Below are 25,995 nucleotides of genomic sequence, written 5' to 3'. Positions count from 1 at the left end.
TCATATTGTCAGACAGTTTAGACTGATGTGCCTCACAGTACTGATGAAACATTGACTATTTCCCAGATGTCTTTGAGGCAGATAAATTTCTTATTCTTCCCATGGTTTCATAATTCAATGTGCAACTTGATGATTGCCTGGTAGTGATACATGGGGTTATCTATAACGCTTTGTCTTCACTCCAGAATAAAAGTAGCCATCCATAGCATGTTGACTGTACATTTCTTTCTTGGCATCATTGTGAATCCACCACAGACATCTTTCCCCTGAGCCCAAATGTGGCCTCAGACTCATTCTCAACACAACATTCTAGGGCACTGGTACCAGCGGATCGTTGTTGACATTCAAGATGAAAGCTATTTGTCATGCCTGCATTAGAGAAAATAAAATCTCAAATATACTATCAAATGGTGAATACCAAGGAGATCACAGGGTTGAAGAACTCCAAATTTTAGGTTTGTCTCCAAGACACTGAACTCGGACTTCCGTGAACTTAAAGGAATTGATTTTGTAATTCTTACTTTAGGGATCACTGCTTATGGATACTTGATTTGCATTGAATATCTACAGAAAACACAATAAATATGTATATCAACTCTAGAACAGTTGTCCAGCAATTATGACAATTAAAGAGAAAGCATCACTGAAGCCAAGTGGAGACTTTTCCTGACAACAGTAATACAGATGTGAGTTGACCTTAGAATGCTACTTTAATGCATCTTTAGCATGTCTCTGGTGGAAGCAGCTTTGGTAGCAGGTGGTCACTGCTGTATTTAGTTTTTATGAATCCTGTGGTCCATAATCAACAATGAGAATTGCATGGGGAATCTAATGGAAATCCATTAAGAACATTGCAAACATTATCTATTATTAATGATACCACCGGGTGAGATGTTAATTCACTCTGTTTCTAAAAGCTGTAGGTTCTCGTGTCCTCCAGGATGACTCAAAATTCATCTCCTCTAAGGTAGAGGAATTAAATATCAGGGCATTTTATTATCTGAGGCTCCCTCAGATTCATTTTAAATGTACGTGTGGATTTTAAAGTCCTCATGACTTCTCTTCATGAGAGAGGGTGAGGCTATTTTGCAGGAGAGGTAAGGAAATATGCGTGTACATCTCATGCTAAGGCAGAGAAGCGTACGGCAGCAGTGGGGAGGACAATTCAGTTTGGTTGTCTGGTGAAGGGAAGGTTTGTTGAGATGGCCCTAGAGAGAGGCTGGGGCCAGAATGCAAAGGGTCTTGAGTCCAAGCAAAGGAATGTGGACTTGACCTGTGGATTAATGGTCTTCAACGGGGTTCCACAAAGAAGTCCCTAGAATTTTGAGGAGGTACTCCAAATCTGCCTCAGAGCTGCCTTAGTGGGTGAGAGCCAGGCAGAGAGAGGGGGCTCTAGACCAGTGGTTCTCAAGTTATGGTCCCTGGACCAACAGCATCCGCATGTCCTGGTACTTCTTGGAAGTGCAAATCACCTGGTCAATCAGACTGAATCAGACAATCTGAGATGGAGCCCAGTATTTGATTTTTAACAAGCCCTCCAGGGGATTCTGATGCAAGATAAAAACTTGAGAACCACTGGTCTAGGCCTTCCATCCCCAGCTTCACCAGAGTAAACATGTATGTATCTCGTCTCTCTTACATATTACACTTCTGAGGTTTTGTATGAGAAGGGACTCAAGGGCTTTCAGAAAGTGAAAATCAGTGTTACAGGCAAGTGGGAAACTGGGACTCTTAAAGGGTTGTCCCCTGCAATTATAAAGTCTAAGGAAATGAGCTAGGACCTTCTAAAGCTGAACGTAGTGGTCTTGATGACTGCCAGTGGCCTCTCCAACAGCAGAGAAAGCCGTCATTCACAACTAGCACCACTGCGGGTCTAAACACTTTTACATTTCTCATCCTCTTTTTCTTTTCCCTTTTGAAATTGGTCATCCATTTTGAACTAGTCAGAAAATCATTTTCAAAAGAAAGAAGTGAACTGAACGCCCTTAAGAAATCCATGTAAATAAAAATATGAACAGAGAAACCTACCAGTCCTGTCAAAACGAGTATTTCTGTGGCAAAGCTTTCTCTTCAAGGGAGGGATTTTCAAGTCTAACAGATGTTTGGAACCAAGAACAGCTGTGACCAAGAAATAAATGAGGTGATTTGTGCTAAATAAACTTTTCAAGTCAACTGGGTTCCAGAGACAAAAGTTGGCAGTGGGTACAAAGTGCTTGTGGTAACAAAGCAATGGCTGGTGTGCCCAGCATGTGTGTGACACGCAGAAAGTGAGGAAGCGCTTTCCGAAAACATCAGGGAAGTATGAAGACAAAGCTCATTCTTACACGTTTAAAAAGAGCTTCTGAACGTGTGGTCCATGGACCACTCTGGTTGGAATCACTGGGATTTATTTTCCCCAAGATTTATTTTTGAGAGAGAGAGAGAGAGCCAGCAAGCAGGGGGTAAGTGCAGAGGAAGAGGGAGCAAGAGAATCTCAAGGAGACCCCCTGCTGAGTGTGGAGCCCTACATGGGGCTGGATCCCAAGAGCCTGCGATCATGACCTGAGCCGAAATCGAGAGTAGATGCTTAACTGACTGAGCCGCTCAGGTTCCCCGGCATCACCGGGATTTTGGTTTCAAGGACAGTTTCCTGCACCCCAGCCCAGGTACACAGAATCAGGAGATTCAGGGGAATCAGCGTCTCCTAACGCATTCTCAGGCATGCTGAAGTGTGATAACTACATGCCTACTTTCAATGTTTTGTGTGTCACAAGTGGTCAAGAAGTTAGCTAAGCAAACCTCAGAGGAGCATGGTTAATCTACCCTTTGATTAATCTATCACTTGGCATCGACGGGCTGTCTAAAAGTCGTGGGCAGTGGTTCTCTGAAAAGGATTGCTTTATCACGATGGATTACTCGGCTCTATGTTTTTTTTCTGATGTTTGCTGTTTATATGCAAGGCCACACTTTCCCACCTTGGAGCTGAGCAATTCTAAAGCAAATTTAATCAATGCGGAGAACTGACTGACCAATTGAGATCAATAAAACTTTCCCCTCACTAGTACTTTCTTCCATGAATGCTAGCTAGGTAATTGTTTTAAAGTCAGTGCTTTGTTCTCTCCATGCTGACACGACACGGAGGAGTCAAGCAACAAACTGGAAGACAGCAGTATTTTATTCTGAACTTTCCTAAATACATGAAGCTACTCCAGCCTTGTGGAACTTGGGAGACAATGACACAGGTATCTATACTGCAATATCTTTAATATAGTCCACAGAGGGAACTTTTTGCAATATAAAAATTGCAAAATTGCAATTCAATAATTATAGGCATTAGCATATATATAATATATATAACACATATATATTATATATGATTTTATTAAATTAGTCATTTAAATTGATTTCATTAAATTGAAATATATGAATTCAATATATATAAGATATACTAATGTAATATAATACATAATATAATATTAATATATAAAATATATTAATATATAAAATATATTTTAAAAATTCTATTTGTAACCTATACATTATATATTAATATATTGATTATAATTATATAAAATATATAATTAATATAATATATACAATAAATATATGTATAAATTTGAGTATGTATAAATTCAATGTAATAATATATACATACACCTACAAACACACTGTCGCATAAAATTATCCCTTTTACTGACTTTCCTTCAGTACTATGCAGACTGATTCTTTTCTGTGTTGAGTTACATAAAAGAGGGTCAAATACTAGCTTTTTCTTGGTCATTCATGCTGATCCTCAGTTTGGATCCAGTTTTTGATGGACAAGGAGAACAGGAGCAACAGAGTCACTATATTGCCATTTTGTGGGTAATTAACATACGCTTTCCACTGAACAGATTCTTGGGTGGAATGCCGCACTCAAGTACTTTGTCTTCTGGGCTCGAAACACTTTGTACGTTTATCACAGCACACAGCACAGTGACCTTCTCGTTATCTGTATTCATGGCTATGTTTTAATCTCCATTATAGAATCTAGGACAGGGCCATGTCTTGCTCATTCTCTAGCAGTCCCGTGCATACAGTGGATGCTCAATAAATGTTAACTTAGAAAAGTTACAAAAACAACACTTTATAAATAAAGCCCTCAAGATCCTTTGTCTGTACAAGATGTTTCCAACTTTCTTTCCTTCCCTTCTGGGAAAGTTACAAAACAGAATCAAGTTTTGACATGCTAATTTCTTATAGAAAATTCTAGAAGAGACAAGGTAAGATGAAATTAATGGAAACTGAAATGGACACGAAGTCAGCAGGCTTGATATTTGTTTCCTTCTTTCTCACTTGACATTCCAATTATGTCTAAATCATACTGGGATACAAACCACTGAGATCAATTACTTCCTTTCAGCAGATCTCATAGAGATAAATGATAGGGCTGTGACATCCTTCAGCCGTAGATGAAAATCTCAAGCAGCAGAAGAGAGCATTAGTAACCATTGCATAGAGTGATACACCCTAGGGAATACAGACTACACCTAGATTTCTAAAATGGCTAGTTTTCTGGCGACTTCCACCTGATTTTGGTCATTTTGAGGTGCACTTGGAGAGAAACTTCTGTTACATCTGTGCTAGGGTAGAGCGATATAATGTGAAGCCATGCAACGTATATTTCCTTAATCATCTCCACTTTGTTTTCCATTTATGCCTTTATCTCAGCTAATCAAAGAACGTAGGGAACTTTAGTAAGCTCCCGTTAAACAGGGAAAATCAGATTTTTTTATCTGATTTTTTTGATTTTCTTATCTATTTCTGTCCTCAGGAGCAAGCCATTCCTCAGTGCTTCTCCACAATATCTAATACAAATTCCACTGACACATAAGAATGGGAAGAGTCTATTGGTATCTGCCCCATTGATAACTTCCCAAAAGTTATCAACAGACTACTTAAGACCTCTAAGGCTTTCTGCTACCATAGGTTCTGCTTCTCGTCCTAGGCGGTCTAAAAATGGTAATTCCAGATCATTATTTATGGGAAGAAGACCCCAAAATAAATGTAAGGATCGGCAATAAAATCCAGATGAACGAGGAGCACCATCTCAGAATGCACATTCATTCAGATGTTTTTTCACGCGGACATTTTTCATCTGTGCGGCGCTTTCTCACTGACTGATAAATGAGCTGGACCACGTTTCTCTGCAATCTGAAACCTAGATTATGAATTTTCAAGCAATCTCTGACTTCAACTGCAGACACCTATCGCCTGAAAGGTGTTCCTGACAATGGGTGATATTGGTCAGCTGGCTTGGTCAGCAGCAAAAAGTGGAATCTTAGTATATGAAAAGGTAGGTAACCAAATCTAATGCCCCATGGGTGGCATTAATCTGTTTCTGTTTGCAGTGTTTAGTCACTCATGATTCAGAAAAAATATTTTGATAAGATTTTTAAGGAATAAAATTAGTTAGGGAAAGTGACTTGTGACTCATTTTAAACTATGACAGATGAGAAATAGAAAATCCATTATGACAATAAGGGGAAAAGAGAATTTGGCCATTTCTTTTGGGGAACCTATGCCATGGGGTAGAGACAGAGAAGAAGGCAAAGGTAAGAATTTAATTGCAAATGCCTCCCAGTTTATCCAAACTCATTTGCGTTGGGATAGATACGGCCTGTCTTCCTCTACTTCAAGTAATCTCATCTACAAAAGTTAATTAGTTTTGCCAATTATAGTTTGCTTCCAAAGTGATGCCCTTTCAAATTCATATTCTTGGAAGGTGGTTAATAACACGGAATTTAAAGGCAAAATATCAAGTTCGCAAAAGTTAAAATAGAAGGTGTGTAAATTTCATTCGCTTCTTTAAGATTATAAAATGAAAAGCTTTAGAGCTGAATATACACATTTACAAGTCCTTGGACCTGTATTATTTATTTAACCATCGGTAATGAGTTGAAAACATTTTAAAGCATATTTAAACTACCAAAATAACTGAAAAATAAAAATCAATGATTCCAAACTCTGATTCAGATTTTGTAAACAAGGTGTGTGTGTTTTCTATAATCAATTTCATATGTACAGTTACACCTACTTATTTATATAGGTTTGTTTACATGAACACATAGTTATACATTTATATTTATTTGTAGTGAAATATGTCCCAACTCTGTTGGACTTTTTGGGAATCAAAGAAGAAATTCTTGGTGAATGAAGTCTGAGATGGGCTCGTTTTGGTTGTTTTTTTTGTTTTTTTTTTCAGCATAAAGAATACACGCTCTGGCAAAATAATGTTCTTTGGAAGTGCTTTTTTAAATTGGCTGCCTGTGTGTGGCTAGATAACTTCTTAATTCAAGCTAAATAAACATGATTAATTCTGGCAGTCATTCTGATGGCCCAGAGAAATGTCATGAATTCATTTGATCAGGATAAATTTATAATTGCTTTCCTGGAGCAAGAGCATACTTTTATCGTAACAACCAATAAAATAAATAAATACAGATTTATATATTTGGATTGGCAACTACAAAACTTCTCTTAAAATTTCTATTTTCTTAATCATTGTTCCTAAGTGTTTCTTAAAATTTTTAAAGTTTTAATTTTCATGATTCCCAAGGTAAGAAATTATATCTCAATTCTTTATCTTCATGCTAGTTAATTCTTTGATAATCAATCATGGTTTATATGTTTGCACAGATACCGTGTAGATTATGCTTTTGCCTATTTTGGTCATAAAATAATCAGAACTAAAACTAAACTTTGGTTTTAAAACTAAAATTGCCGATTAAAGTTAAAAGGGCATGGTATTTCTGACTCTTCGTTTGGGCAGAAGGGAATCTACATGACACCTGAAACTAATATTATACTGTGTGTTAACTAATGGGAATTTAAATAAAAACTTTGAAAACAAAACTTAAAAAAAAAGAAAAAGGAAAAAAAAAAAAAGAAACCCACATTGGGCAGGTTGGACATTGGTCTACAGCCAGGAATGCATTCATTTTATCTTTTGGGAATACACGGAATAATACAAAAAATTAAGAAATTATAATGCAAAGGGGAAGTTAAAGGGAACTCAAGTGCTCTTATAAGTAAAAGTATCACTGTACATAAGAAACATGAAGGCACATACCACAAAATCTGTTTAAGAGAATTTTTATAACAGCCCAGAAAGAATCCTGGCCTGGGATTGTGGGCAAGCACATAATTGCTCTGTGTATCTGTCCCCTCAGTTAAATAATATAGAGACACCTGCCCCTCCCGCCCAAGCAGTAAACCATGTAACATTTCTCCTATATACACAACAGAATCAGGAAGAGCAACTAATCAAAAAATTGTAACATTTTCAAAGTATACAACCCACAAGAAGGACAAAAAGTAGGTCCTGGGTCCAGACCTTCTTTGTGTACAGACCCAGAAAACCTGAAATACGGAGATGAACAGCTCACTTTTCCATGAATTTTCTGAAAAGGAAATGTGCATTCTGAATGCAACCTTGTATCTACTTTGTGGAAACACAATACAATAATTACAAGCACTAGGAGGCCAAAAAGTAAGCCAAAGCTAAAAACTGTAAGTTCTTTAGTTATTTTTGAAAAAGGAAAATGTTGCTATATTTAAATGAATGAGAACTATGGCTAAATTTTTAATAAAAGCAAAGTGCAGTTGAAGATTCTGAGCTCTGGTTGGTAATCGACATAGAGGTTTTTGGGCAAATGTTCTTTTCCATTTTTTAGCTAGAGAATGGACCAACATTTACAACAAAAAGAGAAGATAAAAGTAACTTAAATTTACCAGGAAGCAAATTCCAAGTCCATGCTTATGAATTTTGATTTTTTGTTTTTGTTTTTTTCATATAGAAAGCTTTAAGGGGGCCTGAAATCACTGTCACTGTTTGCTGTGTTAGCTGGAGGGCCCATGACTCTCCTATATTTAGGTTCATACGCTTACCAGGGCAGGGTGCTGTGTTAACGGCTACCTGGCAGACAGGTGGGGCAGGGAGTATCTTGCACTCGGCAAGCTCACCGGTCACCATTATCATTACATGCTTGTCTACTTACTAGACTTCCTAGGGTAGGAAGAGTTGTTATGCTTTTTCCCATCTTAGTGCATGGCCCCCAGTAGGCACTTTGTGTATGTTTGTAAAAGGGATGAAAAAAGATCCCATTTCTTTTGGGGCTCCTTTCTCCCACCAGGTTCACGTGTTAGGAGAATTGATTAGGGGAGGAAGTTCCTTATTTAAAAAGTCAATGACTGGGGGTGCCTGGCTGTCTCAGTCAGAAGAGCGTGCGGCTCTTAATCTTGGGGCCATGAGTTCAAGCCCCATGTTGGGTGGGGGATTTCTTAAATAAGTAAAAACTTTAAAAAAAAGTAAAAATAAATAAAAATTCAATTACTCCTCCTGAATTTTCCTCTTTAAACTCATTCACACCTTGGGATGAGCTACTTTGATCTAATAATATGCAAGAGTGCTTGGATTTTACCTACCATTCACTGGGTGGGACCTCAGATTGGCAGGGAAGGCTGGGAAGGGAAGTCCTCTGTGGGGTTGGGGCTTTGGACTATTGAAAGTAGCAATAGGGGACAGACAGACCAAGGGAAGTGCACAGGCAGGAGACCAGGAAGGGTGTAGAGAGGACCAGAGAGGTTAGAGGCTCTGCTTTCTGAGCCGATCTAGAAGGATTTGACAGCACAGGCCACCAAAAGTTTTGGCAAACCTTTGGCCTTTGTGAGCATGCAGCAGTTTGGTGAGGCTGAGCCTGGAAGCTGCACATCCCAGCTTCTCCCAAGGTACTCACATGAACCACAGGGTCCAGACTCGCTGGGCTTTATGTGTTCAAGCCTAGTCCCTGCTTCTCCTTAGCAGGAGGAGCAAAAGAGAAAAGAAATGAAGAGAAGAGAAAGGATACCAAGTGCTATGATCCTTCCTTCCCTTTTGTCTTCCTTATTAGTTTAGTCTAGGGGGGCTGTCATGGAATTTCTCACTTCATAGGACATCTAGAATATGTCCCCCTGCTCTTCCCCACCACCTTCCCAGACCAAATGTCTCCATCAACTGATATCAACTTCCAGAGTTTGAAACACAGGCTTTGCACTCAAAGGTCTCTTATGGGGCCTGGCAAATTACCTACCCGCCTTCTTCTGAATATTTATGCCCAAATGCCAGGATGTCAGATGCCCGTCCACTCCCATCACAGACAACAACGGGCACGGGAGGGGTGTCTCGAAGGTACTCCAAGACAATCGAGATCACATTGGGTCCTCCTTCCACAATGAGCGCCACCACCGGAACGCCTTGACCGATTCCTGCATTAAAAAAGGAAAAGAAAAGGAAAAAAAAGAGAAAAGAACACAAAGCCAGCAAACCAAAGAAACAAAAAGGGAAACAAAAAGCACAAACTAAAATTACTGAGCACGGGGGAGATCACAACATACGAAGGGATAAAATACGGAGCAAAAATTCTACAGAAAATCCTTTTGCAGAATCTTCCCACCAGAGAGTCTGACTTTGCCCTCTCCACAGAGCTCCTGGGGTGCTGGGGCCGGTGAAGCACCCACGCCGGACTTTACAGGGGATGGTGCATAGGGCGAGGAGGGAGAGGAAGGAATTGGTTAGTAGATGAAGCCCTGAGCCAGCAACTGAAGGACTGGAAGCTAAATGTGACCTTAAGCAAGTCTGCTATATACCCGGTGGTTCAGTTTCTTACATGAAAAATGGGAATTTAAAACAGGTCAGATCCTGACATCATCACAGGGCTAACTAGGAAAATGCCTGAATGGTTCTCTTTATTAAAGACTATCAAAATCAGCTAGGGGCATATTTGCACTTGTGGAGTCAACTACTGGCTACATTAGGGGTCCATCTATATCTGACCATAAATGATCTGCTTGATTATGGGTTCTTAACAGCATAACAGTCATGATTAAGAACCCAGGAGACATGGCATCTGCCCCCTGACATTACTGTGTCCTTCACCACTGAGCAAGGTGCCAGGCACATGGTGGGGAGTCCGGAACCAGTGGTTGAATTCAGTTGTTGAATTCAAGGGTGTCACAGACCTTTTCTATAGTATTTAAGCTATTAATGGTGAGCTAGAAGATGTAAAAATTGCTCTAACATCGGCACTCACGTAGGGTTCAACCGAACTTATTAAAGACGTGTATTAAAAACAAATGTTCATGAGAGACACAATGAAAAAGAAATGAAGTTCGTTTTCAAGTGACCTCTCAAGTGTCATCATGGTTCATCAAATAACTTTTTTTGCTCATTTTGGTATCACACCGCATTTTCTCACTCTTCACCTTCCCAGAATAGTTAGGGAATTGAGCAGTACCATAAAAACGAGATGGTTTTGTACAGAGCAGTTATCTTAAAAAAGAAATAATCAAGATTCTGTACCACTTCTGTAAATATGAACTAAAAAAAAAGCCTTTAGTCATCTCAGTTTTCCCCTTTCCCCCTCCTCCTGGTTTTCCTTTTTCTTTTATCCAGAACCTGCTGCCCTGTGAGAAATAATAGTATGAGGTTTGCTCCATTAATAAGATTGTATTTGACTTGGGTGACCTGTTACACTTCTACAGTATTATCAGTATCCTGGGGGCATCTCTTTTCTAAGTCAGTGTTTTTCATGGTTTGATTTTCATCCTAAAGGAATGGTCCAAAATGTCAGTTACACAAAAATGGGTGCTGTTTTTAAGTCAACATTTTAAAAATGTAAAAAAAATGACAATTGTGGGTCCCAAGATTCCTTTTTGTGCTCCAGAAGGAATTAGAAGAGAGTGATGACCCGTGGGGCCATTTGATGTTTCTGTGCATGGAGAAGGTTTGAGAATTCCTCCTTCAAATCCAAGGAGAGGGAAGCAAAATGTCAGTGCTGCTCCCCTTTGGTTCAAAGGCCCTAAATGATTCAGATAAAATGTCCCTTCAAAACGCTATTTACGTATCTCTGAAGGAGACATTTTCCCCACAGCTGATCAAGAGGCATGGTAAATTCCTGTTGAAAGGCTCTTTGAAAATTAAGGGCTAACTTGAAATGTTAATACAGCACACTTCTTTTGGAAGAGAACTTGCTGACCTAGGAAATACCCACTCCTACATGGGTTTGTATTTTAATATGTGTTGGAAAAGGGTCTCTTTTCCAATGTTTAAAATTTTTATGAGGTATTTCCCAAAGAACTATGCTATTTAATTTTCCCTTTTCCTTGCATTAGTACATGCTATCGTATTGCTTCATATCAAGGAACAATAATACGCTATACTTGCTGTTTTATACCAAATGATATATTTAGACTCATTCTAGGATCTCCCAAGAGAGGCATTTGCCAAATTCTGATCTTGGGCACTGATTCTGTCAGTGGAATCTTTATTCAAACTCAGAGACCAATCCTGATCCACTCAATGTTCTCATGGAGAAAGAAGTCTTAGAATGGGCCTTCTAAAATTTCCAGTGATCTACACTCTACCAGACAATAGGCAAGATGGCTGGAAACGTCTCTTCCCTTTGAGAGGATACATAGGTGCAAAGGATCAATTTTCATAGGATGACTGGAGAGCAATAAACTGTCAAATGATTTCATATCAATGTATTTATCAATATACCATATTGTTGTAACCCCTAGAAACACAGAAACATTTTAGATGATCAAATTTCCTATATTTGGAATGAAGCCATTCTCAATTGCAAGGATGAGAACAACTATATTAATTTATATTATTATTATTATATTATGATCCAGTGCTAAAAATTGGATGAAGTATCAAGATACCATCTCCCTTTTCAAAAGTACTGAAAATATCTGGCCTCTAAATTCTCTTCCATTTCCTACAGTGATAATACATGGAAATTTGTTCCATAGACAACAAAAGCTCTTATAGTCTAAAATAAAGTACTTTTGAATTTCTTAGTTATGGGAGGTAGAGAATGAGGCTATATGTAAAAATATCATACTTTATGTAAACTAAACCTGCCAGAATATGGTAACATCAAGTCTTTCTGTCAGGACACAACACAGACACAAACACACACACACACACACACACACACACACACACACACACACACACACAGCCTTTGCTTCTGATATCAAATAATCAGTGATGAACAAAAACAATGGTTCTTAGCCTATGTTTTGGAGACAAGGGTCTCCGAATACTTTTGTGAATCTGATGAAAGCTAGTGACTCTTTCTCCAGAAAAATAAACACACATAAGGATAGTCAAAAAATGCATCTATGCAATTTCAAGGGTTTATGAATCTTTGAGAGCAACTCGTGAAAAACCTGAAAATGGACCCTCTACAAAACTCCACCCTAAATTAAGCACATTGTTATGGTTGCAAAGAGCATCAGCTTGCGTTATTTTATGAAGCTCACTGAAGCCTGTTCGAGAAGTTCTCAAATGGGTTTTCAAACGAAACTCTATGCCCGAGGGAACTATATCATACTATTGCTATCTGGTTAGATTGGCCAAACTTACACAGTAAACACTGTCTGTAGGATATCACCCTTCCCTTCATTCTCTCTCTCTCGTTTTTCTTTATTTCTACTTTTTTTTTTTTTTAAAGATTTTTATTTATTTAACAGAGAGAGAGAGACAGCCAGCGGGAGAGAGAACACAGCAGAGGAGCCTGATGTGGGGCTCGATCCCAGAACACAGGGATCATGCCCTGAGCCAAAGGCAGACGCTTAACGACTGAGCCACCCAGGCGCCCCTCTTTATTTCTTCTGTTCACACTTTAGTTTCTAAGTTACATTGGGGACACAGGATATTAAAAATACCCTAGAGAAAGTCACAAATACAAAAGTTAGACTCTGTACTATATGACCTCATTAGTAAAGAAAAAGCTTTGTAAACTATCAAGAGCAGTACATTTTCTATTAATGACTTAAAACATTTTTTCTTTCTAGAATCCATTAGATAGCTCAATTCACGTGGCCCGCCACTATTTTCTTTATGCCCATAACAAAATTAACATAAATTCCTTTGAAGATAAGTGCAAATTGCGATCATGCTCAGCTAAACCTACTAGCCATTCACCAAATTATTCAAGAAACTTTTTTGATTTTATCTAGAGCCCTCGGGGACTTTTTTTTTTCTTTTCTTTTCTTTTTTTTTTTTTTTGGTGAATATTCCTGTGCTTTTCAGGAAAAATAGGTTAATTCCTTAGTTGATCACAATAATTTTTCATTTTCTATCATAACCAAGGGCTTTCAGTAGTTCTCAGAGATTTCCATTAGAATTTAATTTGAGAGTAATGTAGAGTTGCTTAAGCTGACTTCTGCTTATGCAGAAGATAATCTCTTGGACTTCGGTTACACTTTGTTCTGACTGCTGTGTCCTTTAGCTTGGGCTCCCAATAAGGCAGAAAGTGTCAAAATTGGTTAAGCAAAAACTGGGTTGGGTGTTGTGAGGAAGGGAGGCGGCAAGAATAGGAGAATGTCTTAAAATTCCAAAAGCCCCCAGCCCTTTCTTTCTGCTGACTTGAGATCATATTCTATGACCAGTTCAGGCATTTGTGAAAACATTCAGTCTGTTGTAGTGAAACGCCTGGATAACGTGAGAATTTTGATTGACGGAGATGAACACTTTGGTTTTCTGTCACTATCACCATACATGATCTGAGATGCCTATGGGCCTAAGGAATAGCTTATTTTCTATTGGGAAATGGTTCATATTTACATGAAGATGGAGCATAGAAGGTTGATCTTAGGTAGACCACAATGACGTAAGCCACAGATCGTGTGATTATTACAGTAGAAGCCATTTAGAAAGGAGTGTTCAAACTTTCTGTGAGAGATCACTTCCTGATGATCTTAACGAATTCAAGACTGAGTCTGTCAATGGTGGGTGGGCATTTCTGTCAAGCCCCTGAAACTGTGTAGCAATAACACAAACACAGTTAATTCACTGGCCTCACCACCTCTGGGATTATGTGATTCTTGATGATTTGGAAGTTTATGTGGAGAATTCACATGCTTTGAAATTATGCATATGGTAAGACTTTACCAGTATAGTTTATGTTTCACAATTTCAAAGTTGCATAATTAAAACTGGCATAAAATTGTAAAGCATTGAACATGTCCCCTCATCCAACTTCTCACTTGAATCGCCTGGACTTTGGTTCTATGGTTGACTCTACCAACAGAACACTGGTCATTATCTCCTGTAATTGGACTACATAAGAAAGCCATAAAAACTCAGCAACTGCCTAAGATTTTGCATTTTTCAAACAGAACCTTGCACAGACTTGGGGGGTGCGATTAGGAATTAGCGATTCCTACAGCGATGGGAAGAGAAGCAGTAAGATGTTTGCCTCATTTTAATGGACACCAATTTGCTACCTACTTGAGCAGTAAGGGCTGAAGTTTGCATAATACATAACTTTCAACAGTTTCAGAATGAGATTCCTGATACTCGTAACTAGTTAGTGCTTCTCTTCTATGGTCGGAGAAATTGTGGATAGATTTATGAAAAGTACGTAAATATGGTAGTCACTTGTGTTCAACTGACAACACTCAAAACTATTCTTGTTCATTAAGTTTAAGGTGCTTCTTATAATTAGGAAGATTCATAACACTTGAATATTCAGGTACAACTATAGAATATTATTGCCCAGAAAGGGAGTATTTTAATATGCTGTATTTTGTGAAAGGAAACACAATTGGAAATCACTGAGCTACCAAGGAACAGAGCAAGCCCAAGAAAATATCTAGGGAATGACATAAGAAAATATCTAGGGAATGACGTAACAAAATATCTAGGGAATGACATAAGAAAAAACATCTAGGGAATGACATAAGAAAATACTTTTTTTCTTCTGAAAAGATCTTTTCAGTCTTCTGTGGAAGGAGATGTTTTGGATATTGCCTTAGTTCTAGAGGTAGAATATACTATCTATTCAAGACAACAGAGCTATAACTGGAATGTGGCTGGCCTTACTTGGAAATGGGTAACAAACCCAATTATCTGTTGGTGAATCCTGGTGATGTAACAATTGGTGAATGCCAAACCCACTGCAAACCACTCCTGTGCGTCATCATAATTACTATACCTTCTTGCCACTAGAATTCTGCACCTCAACTGACGCTTAGGAAAGCACTTGGAGATATGAAGGGCCACACAAACTATTAGGCAGCGAAAATAAAGCAACATAAAACAAGGTGCTTCACTTCTGGATACTTATTGTTCTCGAGTGGAAAGGAAATTCCTGGAAAGATGGCTGGGGTCTTTCCCAGTGGTTGGGACTTGCCAATGTATAAATTTCCAATTCCCTTTAGGACTAGGCAGGGGGAAAATAATGCGAATTTCTTAAAGGTCCTTTCCTATCATCACCAATTCCTACGGCAATTCCCTTACTGAAATTTAACTTAATGGGTCCCCTCCATATACAGTCCTTCCTGTTTATAGCTAATGTCAATATGCCAGATAAACACACATGTGTATTTTATCTTGCCATTTAAAATCTCAGCAAATTTGGCCAGAGAGAGGTGGTTGTTAAGACACTACAGATACAGAGTTCGAATTAATGGGAGCTTTCTAGTGATAAATGATTGAAAGCTGATGGTGTAGTCTTTCTTTTCCTGGGGACAGAGAATGCAAAATCTGTCAAAATAATATGGCAAAAACCTTTTTGTCCAGCTTGCTTTCAATATTGTTGAGCTAATCTATTTTGTGCATTATCAGTGTCACCAGTATTTTCATAGGAATGCTGTATTAGCTCCCACTGGCTGGCTTTGATGTTGGAGGCTGTCCCGCTTCGATTTTCTGTCAGGCCATCAGAGGGCAAAGGACAGACTGGGAGGGTGGACGAGTGGATTAAATGAAGTATCCTGTAGGCCAGCCACGGTACACTGTGGCACGTGTACTGGAAATGTCTGTCATGGTCTCCACGTCCACACTCTCCTATCAGAGAACTGACCCATCCACAGAAGGTTGGCCTTATTTGGCTTCTTTCAAAGCTGGTTGGACTAGAGGTGGATTCCAGACCTGCAGTGGGCCACATTTGCCTTCCTGGAATTGGAGTGGAAACCTCTAGGTCTGGAGCGAGTAACTGAAAAGTGGGTTGGCGGGGAGTGAGGCCTCTACGAGCCGTGGCTCTGGTGGGATCATGAAGGGTGATTAAACAAGCAGAGAAGAGCATATGGAGGAAGAAAGGAAGGGGCAGAGGGTACCATGGAGAAGACATTATGTGGCCTGAGTGAGGGGGAGTGAAAGGGTGTGCGTGTGTGTGTGCGCGCATGTGTGAGAAAGAGAGAGAAAGAGAGAGAGGGAGAGAGAGACTTATAATTAGTCATTATTTATAAAACACTTAGAACAGAGTCTGGCACTTGAGAACCATATGGTTAAACAAACACAAATATAAAGCTTCTTATTTATATTTATTAAGCTTATAAAAGATTTCTACTTTAAATATATGTAAATATTCATGAGGATGAAAGAAAAATAAATGCATTTCATATGTTCAAACCAAAAGGATGCTCTGACAAATAATTTGAAACACGTTTTTCCAAAGTTTGCATGTTCTCTCACACAGGCCAATAATATGCTTAGGAAAACAAATTTTTTATCTTGTATCTAAAAGGCTAAAACTTTCTGATCTGCGGTAGGTGACTCTTTCTTGAAAGGGGTTAGGTGACTTTTTGTATTACCCCCCAAATGCCTTCTACCCTGGCCTCTCCTCAGGGCTTCGACCAGCTTGGAAAGCCTTTTGAGTTCTGTGGGTTGGACAAAGATGTAAACGCCAAATAACAAAACCCATAAACCGACTCCAAGTATATTATATGCTAATAAAGTAACTTGGCCTTCGACTTAGTCAATGGGGAACAGTCATTCCCTTATGGCCAGCTCTGACTGAAATATCCTGCTATTAATGTTTGCATGTTACCAGGACATCCAAGTAACATTCTGTGTGAATCGTTCCAATAGAAAGGGAACAGCCAATCCCAGGGGCTGTGGTGCAAGTATTACTTTCATAAAAGGAAAGAGCCAGCGTTTTCTTTGAGGCCATTGTTTGCAGGCTGTTTTAATGTAATTGATTTAAGTCTACAAGAAAACCCTCCCAAACAAAGCTAGAGTCTTCTTAGTTTCTACTCCGCTCAAAACCCACATCAAAAGGCATCCCTTGCCTTCTCAAATGTAAGGTGATCAGAGTGGTTCTAACTCATTTTACTTTATAATGCTTTCCTTATCCTCCCCTATAAATGCGCCAGGATCTAGGTCCACAGCCCATACAAGTTCCTTTGGCTTCTTGGTGGAATTAGCAGGCAGTAGAGCAGCCCAGGGAATTATGGATTGAACAAAACATGGAAAGACACAGCCCCCAGGGCAGGACAGAGGTGGGAGGAGAGGGAGACAGTAGGAAAGAGAAATGTTGCAGGTAATGGCAAAATGGTGGCATGTGTATTAATTTGCCTTTCCAAAAAAAACCCCCCTTTGTATTAGTGGGGACAGGCTGCAATTACTTCTTCCTGCCCGTGAAAAGGTCTTTTCTCTCCTTAAGGAATATTCTTGACTTACTCTCTGTGAGGAACTCATACTCATCCTGCAGTTCTCAGGTCCAAAGACAAGTCTTCCTGAGCCCCTTCCCCTCTTACCCCACTGGGCAGATCTCATTTGTGTTTCCTCGTAGCATTTGCTTTTTTAAAGGCCTATGCCATGGATATATTTTATAAATTTGTCCATCAATCACTTTGCTATAAATGAAAACATTGCCATAGCACCTTTCATCCTGAAGTTTTATCTCATTAACGACAGGTCTGGGCACCTCTTCTCTCTATTAGGTGGGTTTGTTTTCATATTCCCTGCACACCATACACTGCTCTACACGGGGTAGACGCTCACTAAAACTTGGGGAACACAGAAGGAAGGCCGGAAGGCCGGGCACTGCATTACCATCAAGTATCTCCTGAGTTCTTACAGGTTAAATGACAATGTAATCGTTTCCACAGAAAGTTTTAGATGTTTTCTGACACAAGCAATTTCCCCTCAATCAATTGGCCCGAGTTCCAGGGCACTGAGATCTGATTTAAATTCTCATGAAATCAGGAATTATTCCAAATGCCCGTGTCTATGCTCTTTGGTATGCTCGTTCCTGTGGCCTACTACAAGTGCTTCCTGATTTCCCTGCGTCCACAGCAAATCACCACCAGCTAGTTACCATCATAAACACAGTTTTCTCTGTAGCCGTCGTTAGTGGGTTCCTGCTGCTTATAGACAAAAGCCCACACCTTTCACGTGACAGGCAAGGCTCCCCATGTTCTGGCCCAGCCTCCATCTGCAACCTCATCTCTCCTCAGAACCCTCTGTTCACCCCAATTCTGGTCTTGTCAGACTATTGTCATGATCCGCCATCTAGGATTCCTAGCCATCCTAATTTTCAGAGGGGAATCTCTCTCCCCACTCCTGGTTTCATGAGGAAGAATGAGGTCTTCCAGCTTCTCCAGGGGCCCTGCGCCTAAAGCTGTGTGTGCTGGGGTGAAGGATGAAGGCTCCTTGTGGGCTGCTGCCTGATTTGGGGGAGCCACTAAGCCCACTTGAGCAACATACTTAAAGTCATGCCTGCTAACTTGCCCAACAACAAAAACATATTTTGAGTCCCATCAAGTACTTTTTTTATTTCTCAAATTGTTCAGAATTTGGATGAGGAAGACAGGTGCTATTTATTGTGGTCTCTCAGAGACCCCCAACTCCGTCTTCAAAGTCCAGTTCAAATGTTACTAATTCCTGAGGCACTTCCTAGCTCCCTTGGGTAGTACTGATCATTCATCCCTTTGTAGTCCATTGTTGATTTGTTTTTCTTTTACATATCTTTTGGCAGTTATTCTGTCTTGCTTTAATGAAAGCTTTATTCACTGGATTTTAAGTTTCTTGGCATGGAACCCCATCTCCCATTCCTCTTAGGCAACATCCACAGAAGTTAGTTTAAATACTTGTGAAATAAAACAAAATTAAAATGCACAATGTCTGGGGTCTAGACCTTGGGACTAGCACAGCTGAAGGGACGGGAATAAGTTGGTGGTTATAAAGGGACTGAGTGCCATATCTCAGAACTATTGATGGGTCCTGCTGACAGTAGAGATGATAGCCATAAATGGCTTAAAAGTGGCCTCATGCTGGCCTTTCATAGGCCTTAACTAACGGGACTCAGCAGTAGTCAGAGACCTAGAGAAGAAGATGCTGAGTCACCCAGGGTGCATGCTCACACTTCACTTGTCCATTTGGATTAGGTCTGGACAAGCCCAGATTCTTAGTGGCTCAAAGAGCCAATTTCAGTTCAGCTGTCTTGTACTTTTAAATCGAAGGCTCATTGTTTCTCAGAATTGGACCCAGTTGGAGTGACGAGGTGTCTTGGCTATGGAGGGGGAAAGACGTAAATGAAGGTTTACATTCTTCCCTTTGCTGGAACGATATCCACGCAGACTACTACTTCCTCCAGATGAAATGAATAGGGAACTACATGACTGAAGTGGCAACCGAATTCTGTTCCCTCTGAGGTGATTGATCTGATTCACCAGTTAAGGTGCTGCAGCCTAGGAGTGACCTTCACTCACCACCAAGGTTATTAAAATAACCGACTGCCCTATCATATATGAGACAAAGGAAGTGTTCTGATTATTTGGGAGCTAGTAATGGCATTTAGTCCAATTTCAGACCAGCAGCTGGGAGAAATGATAAATTTTTGATTATCTTGGCATCTTTTCTAAAAGACAGTGTGTCAAGTCTAATCAAATCGTTACCATGACTAAATGCTCAGTGAGAAATATGAATGACGACGTCACGAGGAACCTTCTTTGCCCTGGTCTCAAGGTTCTCTGTGGACGGAGGTCTGTTAGGGTAACACACCTAGCCCCTTGTTCTTCCCTTACTCTTCTCCATATATAAAATTGATTGGTGGTGACTATCCATGTTTCCCGGGTAGATAGAATAAATCTACTCAAAGTCTCCCACTAAAGAGAATTTAGCTTCTTTCTTCCTTTTCCTCCACGGACCAGTGCCATTCAGCGCTGTTAGTAAAGGTGTCTTTTGTAGACACAAATTTCTTCTCTGGTTGGCTGTCTGGAGGCTGAAGTGAGTAGGCAAACCCATTTGGCCCTCAGACTAAGTCATTATTTCCAACAACTTCACCATTAATAAAAATGATATTTTGATCTCCATCTGCCTGACTCTGGTGTTCAACTCTCAGTCAGTTTCAATCTTGTCCCATCAAGGGTGAACTATAATTTATTGGGCTTTCTCAAGCTCCAACACCATGAATTATAATACTGTCATTTCTCTTTCTGGCCTTTACTTCGCAGCAGAGCATCTAACAAACTTGAGCCTCTGGTTCAAACCTGTGAACGTGAAATTATTTTTCAAGTGCAAATATGTCCTTCTCTGAAAGACAATTTTTTATTTATGTTTTTATACCTCCTCAAAAGGAAACAATGCTAAAAAAGCCTAGTTACAAATGGAGCCCAAACAAGGTCGCTTATGAATTTCTGGGTTGTGGTGAATGATCTCATGTAGTGAAGTCTGCTCAGTCAAATGGCTGAAGACAGTTCTTTTTCTTTTCGGGGAAGGAGCAGTTGCTGAGCACCTACCAGGTACGGGCAACAGCAAGGCAGGGTGCACTGGCTTACTGAGTCTGCTCAACAACCCTATGATAGAGATATTATTATCCCCATTTTAGGGTTAAATAAACTGAGGCATAGAGAGTAAATTGCCTATCTGAACTGGACTTCAAACAGGGGCCTGTTAGGAAATGCAGAGTCTGCACGCTGTACTCTTTGGGGTTGTGTCTCACTGAGGTGACCAGATGATTAATGTACAAATCCAGGACACGTTTGCAAGCGAAAGGATCATCAATCATTAGTAGTTTTTGTGAGATGACGGGTATAAGTCGGAACTATCTGGTCCGGGACAAAGCAGTACATAGGATCACTCTACATTTCTCAGGTCTTAGCATCTCAAACTCATTTGTGCAAGATTTTAAACATGGATGCCACCCTCGGATATTCAGGAAAGGGCCCGAGTCTGCTCGCTGTTCCTTTGCTGCATCTCTTCGCGGCTTAATAAGGCCAAGACTCACTATGACCCCTCTCTGATTCCCTGGGATCAGGCTTCCAGCTCCTTCTAAACCACAGCTATTCATTATCAGAGATATTCCTTCCTGTTAGGTACTCGGAGGGATGAGATCCAGGGAAGGATTAGATCATTAAGCAAAGGAAAATAGCATCTACAATCCGGCAGCACCTGCATAAATCCTGTAGGGGAAAATACCGATTTAAAGTTTTTCTCATTCTAGCATATCCTTGATGGTGCCGAAAATAAATCCCTTCTACTTTTCTCCCTTATAAATAAATGCCTCATTACATTCTATCACTTAAACACATTGGAGTGCCGGGATGACAAATCAGCAAACAGTCATGGCCCAGGGGCATCCAGTGGTACTTTGGGTCCTTAATCACTCACTCATTATCCTACTTTATCATGTTGGTGTGAAACAGCCACTGGGCTTATTCCTACTCTGCCACCAAGAATCGTTTGACTGAATAGTAAGTGGTAATACCATCGTTCTAGAAAGGGCACGACCCTAATGTTATATATAAGAAAGTGGCCCTCGAAGGACTGTTCTTAAAACCCTAATGCTAATGTATAAAGAACTAGTTCGTGCACTGAAAATTATCACCGGGAGGGGTGTGTAGAAACGCCCGTTTCAAGCTCTTAGATCTTCTGATCAGTGTCTGCTCTAGTACACGGCTCTTGAGTGTAGCATGCATCAGAATCTCCTGGGGAGCAGGTAAAGCACACCCTGCTGCTCCCCTCCCCCCACCCCACCCAAAGCCTCTAAGTAGGTCTAAAATGGGACTTGAGAACGTGCATTTCTAACAAGTTCCCAAGTGATGCTATCACTGCTGGTCCACAGACTACACTTTGAGAAACACCGCCCCAGCATTAAGCTGTAAGTAGAAGACACTTCCATCTATGAAAAGAAGGGAAATCTAAGATGTGTCCCTTGCAGGGGCGCCTGGGTGGCGCAGTTGTTAAGCGTCTGCCTTCGGCTCAGGGCGTGATCCCAGCGATCTGGGATCGAGCCCCGCATCAGGCTCCTCCGCTGGGAGCCTGCTTCTTCCTCTCCCATTCCCCCTGCTTGTGTTCCCTCTCTCGCTGGCTGTCTCTCTCTGTCAAATAAATAAATAAAATCTTTAAAAAAAAAAAAAGATGTGTCCCTTGCAGTAACTTAAGGTGAGAGCCCATGGAGTAGAACTGAAACACCCATGTTATGTTTCCAGGAATCTATTTTAAAGTCCAAACAAGGAGTCAGCAAACTTTTTCCGCCAAAGGCCAGAGAGTATTTTCAGCTTTGCAGGCCAGACAGCCTCTGTTGTAAGTCCTCAACTCTGCCACTGTTGCATGAGGGTAGCCACAGACACACGGTACACACAAAAGAATGAGCACGGACGTGCCCATGTTCCAATAAAGCTTTATTCACAAAGACAGATGGCATGCTGGATTTGGCCCACGGGCAGTAGTTTGTCAACCTTTGGGTCTACCTAATGTGATAAAAATGATTCCTAGGAGACAATCTGTTAGTTGGCCAAGCCCGAGTATGTCTATGATCAATGAGAAACTAACCAAGTTGGAAAGCTGACCGTGTAAGCCAAGCAGTGGCATCCAGTTCAGTAGTACACGAATGATAGAACACGGCCCTTACTGGAAGATAAGTACTGTACTTGCTGTTCAGCCCCTAGAACCAACTGTTTAAAGATGACTGGCTTCCTGCTTCATCCTATTTCAGTAAGGGTTTCACTGTACCGCTGAATATTATTTACCTGTATCAAATGTATTCTCTTCTTGGTACTTTGCCTAGAAGTGATCCATTTCAGTGTAGCAGGATCATTTGTTGAGTTACAAATTAATTCATATTTTGTTTTCCATTTGTTTCTCTTTCTCCTTATTTCCAAAAGGGCCCACTGGGCTGTCTTTCCTCAGGGAAAGTTGGCATTGCTGGCCTGAGGGTGAACTCACTGAATGGCTTTTGTTAAGAACCTAAGCTCACTCATGTCTTGAAGAGGAAGAGGAGAAGGCGAGTGTCTCTGATGGGGAGAAGTGGGAGCAGATGAGACAGGAAGAAGGGACTCACAACCTCCCTGATGGTCAGTTCCCACATCTCTTCTGACTTGACCCAGTTGGCCATTTCTTCCCCTTGGAAATATGTTCTTCACTTGGCTCCCAAACAGCTCCTTCTCCTTACCTTGCTAGCTCCTCCTCCTTCATCTTTGCTGGTCCCTTCTCACCTCCCTGACCTCTGGTAGATGGACTCTCTGAGGAATCAGCTCCTGGTCCTCTGCTGTTCCCTCTCTCCTCTCCTCACACACTCCCTGGATGATCCCACCCACCCACATGGTTTCATACACCCGCTACACACAGAGAACTTCCATATTTACATCTCCAGACTGAATATCTCCACTGAACTTTAGTCTCGCACAACCACGATCCTTTCGACATCACCACATGGGCTGTGAGATGTCTCAGATCGGATATGCCCAAAGGTAAACTCCTGATATTGCCTCATACCTGCCATCTCCATCCCCATGGTCTTCTTCATCTGAATAAATAGCAACGCATTCTTCTAGCTGGGCAGCACCCCCCCAACCTGGAGTCATCCTAGACTCACCTTTTCCCTTTCACAACTTGTATCTAATTTAATGGTAAGTCTTCCTGCTCTGCCTTCAAATTATAAGCTGAATAATACACTTCTCTCCTCCTCAACTGCTACCACCCCTAGTTTAAGCACCGCCAGCTCTTGCCTAGATTATTGCCATGGTCTCTTGACTGGTGGCTTTCACACCCACTCCCTGTATAGCCTACTCAACTCAGTAGGTAAGGTGCTGCTGTTGAAACATACAAGAACACTTATTCCTTTGCTCAAAACTCTGCAAGCTACTATTTCATACAGGGCGAACTCAGAAGTCAAAGTTCTTACCCTCCTCACTGGATCTGGCCCTTGTTCCTTCCCCAGATTCCTTTCCTGCTCCCCTCCTCCCTGTTCTGTCCACATGGCCACTCAGGCCTCCTGATGCTCTCCAATCGTGTTGCCCACATTCCCGCTTCAGTGCCTTTTCATTGCCGTGCCAGAAATGGTCTTCCCCAAGATGTTCCATAACTCGCTCCCTCACTTCCTAAGGTCTTCACTCAAATGTCTCCTTTCCAGTGAGGCCTTCTCCACCACTCTGTTTAAAATTGTAGCCCCTTCCTTGCACTCCCTTTTTTGGCTTCTCTGCCTTACTTCTCTCCCTAACATTTAGCACCATGCAATATACTACATGTTTTACTTATTTATTTCCTGTTTCCTTCCACCCAAATGCAAGCTCCAGGATGGTGCGATGAGCATGGACCCCTGGCCTGAGGGGGACTGCCAAGAAATGCACCCTGGGACTCTGCTCAGCACTGGAGCTCCAGAGTCTTCTGCCTGGCCTGGGAGGGACCATGCAGGCTGGACCATGGCAGCAACGGTTACCTTGGCTAAGGGAAATTAAGAGGCCCCTTCCTACTTTCCCAGGTACACTATAAGACTGAGAGAGAGAGCAGGCAGGAGGGGAGAGAGGGAGAAGACAGGAAAGGAGGGGGGAGAAGGGGAGAGGTGGAAGAGGGGACTGAGGGAGGAGAGAGAGAGTGAGGGGGGAAGCAGAGAGAGAAATAATAAAGATTGAGATTAAATTCACCAAAACTAGATGGAAAGAGGGCTTGGAATTGGATTTATTTGAATTAAGGAAAATTTTTATTATGTGACGTTTCCTACAGACCTACTAAGGTTATGAAGCATAATTCATACTCACTACAATGGTTCTTATTACTTGAATAACGGGAACAAGTAAGTCAACAGAACAAGACAGATCCTGCTCAGCGCATGCCATGAAAACCCAATCTAGGGATGGAAATACAAGGGTGAGGAGAACTTTCTACGTCTCCCCCAACTCCCGATGTGGGCACGCCATGCTTAATTGTCTCTTTCAGAATCTCCCCCATGATTTCCTAATAAATTCTGATGTGCACCCAAGTCGGTCCCCACTTCCTGTGTTCTCCCTCTGGATGGAAAAATGCTGCTAATGAGGAGAGGTTCAGCTCAGATTTGTTTGATGACCAGAAAGCCTGACTCTTCAATTCTCACTCCTCTGGTTGAGCAAAGGTGCACCTGTTTTTTTTCATCCTCCCTCACTCCAGCAGGAATTGCCCACAGAACCCCATGCGGATGCCAAGACGCCAAGACGCCAAGGCTCATTAGCCAACAAGAGCTGTTGATTCCTCTGCCTGAGATTTAGGACCTCAGTGTTTGCCTGCAGGGCCATGGCATGTGGAACTCCAAGCAGCTTTTGAAATCTGGCGTCCTCACGGAACAGGGCCAGCCTGTTCATTGAGGGGAAGAGCTGCCTGTTTGTTTCAGCTCTGGAGGCCAAAAAAGAAAAGAAAAAAAATCAACCATTTGCCTATTTGGCTGGTATTAGGGCATAACATCTCTATTTTCCTTTTTTTCTTTTTCCTTAGGGGTTAAGATCTTTCGCTGAGGGTTCAAGGTTAAAAGATTTGTATTCTGTTATAATCTCTGATAATTTTATTACTGACACCTTGGGATCCCTATTTCTGGACACTTTTCAAGCCTATGTGAAATCAACTTCACTTTCGTAGCCATCAGTTTCAATGGTTTGAAATGATTCAGATAATATTCGAAGGGAGAGGCAGATTATTTTAAATTCTTGGAAGGGGCTGGTGGGGTCCTAGGACAAATTCCCTGGCTTTACAAGCAAATTACAATCTCAGCACCTCCCCTCCTTTTTTTTAGACCCCTAGAGAACGAGACCCCTTATCCTCTCTAAATATATCCCACTGTAAAATTGTTTATTACAGCAAGAAAGGACTTGGTCAGCACAAGTTCTGCCATTAGTTCATGTTTGCCTAACTTTCTAAAGTTAGCTATGCGTTTCTACTGAATGGTTGACCCTAATCAAGACGGAAGAGCAGCCACGGGCAATGATCACTTTAAAGAAGTGGGGGGGGGGGGC

At 41.0% G+C, this 25,995-nt stretch overlaps 1 protein-coding gene across 1 annotated transcript in view; it reads right to left on the bottom strand.

Moving 5' to 3' along the window:
• TRPM3 (transient receptor potential cation channel subfamily M member 3) overlaps nucleotides 1-25,995 on the bottom strand; it is a 252,456-nt gene that overhangs the window by 169,248 nt on the left and 57,213 nt on the right. Inside the window, exon 8 of the mRNA XM_040620250.1 lies at nucleotides 9,090-9,264. Coding sequence (XP_040476184.1) covers nucleotides 9,090-9,264 — 175 coding nt within the window. The remainder of the gene's footprint in view (nucleotides 1-9,089; nucleotides 9,265-25,995) is intronic.

The sequence above is a fragment of the Ursus maritimus genome, unplaced genomic scaffold (assembly GCF_017311325.1).
Source record: "Ursus maritimus isolate PB19 unplaced genomic scaffold, ASM1731132v1 scaffold_34, whole genome shotgun sequence".
Classification (NCBI taxonomy): Eukaryota; Metazoa; Chordata; class Mammalia; order Carnivora; family Ursidae; genus Ursus; species Ursus maritimus.
The sequence above is the reverse complement of the archived record's forward strand: the minus strand, read 5'-3'. Positions and strand labels throughout refer to the sequence as shown.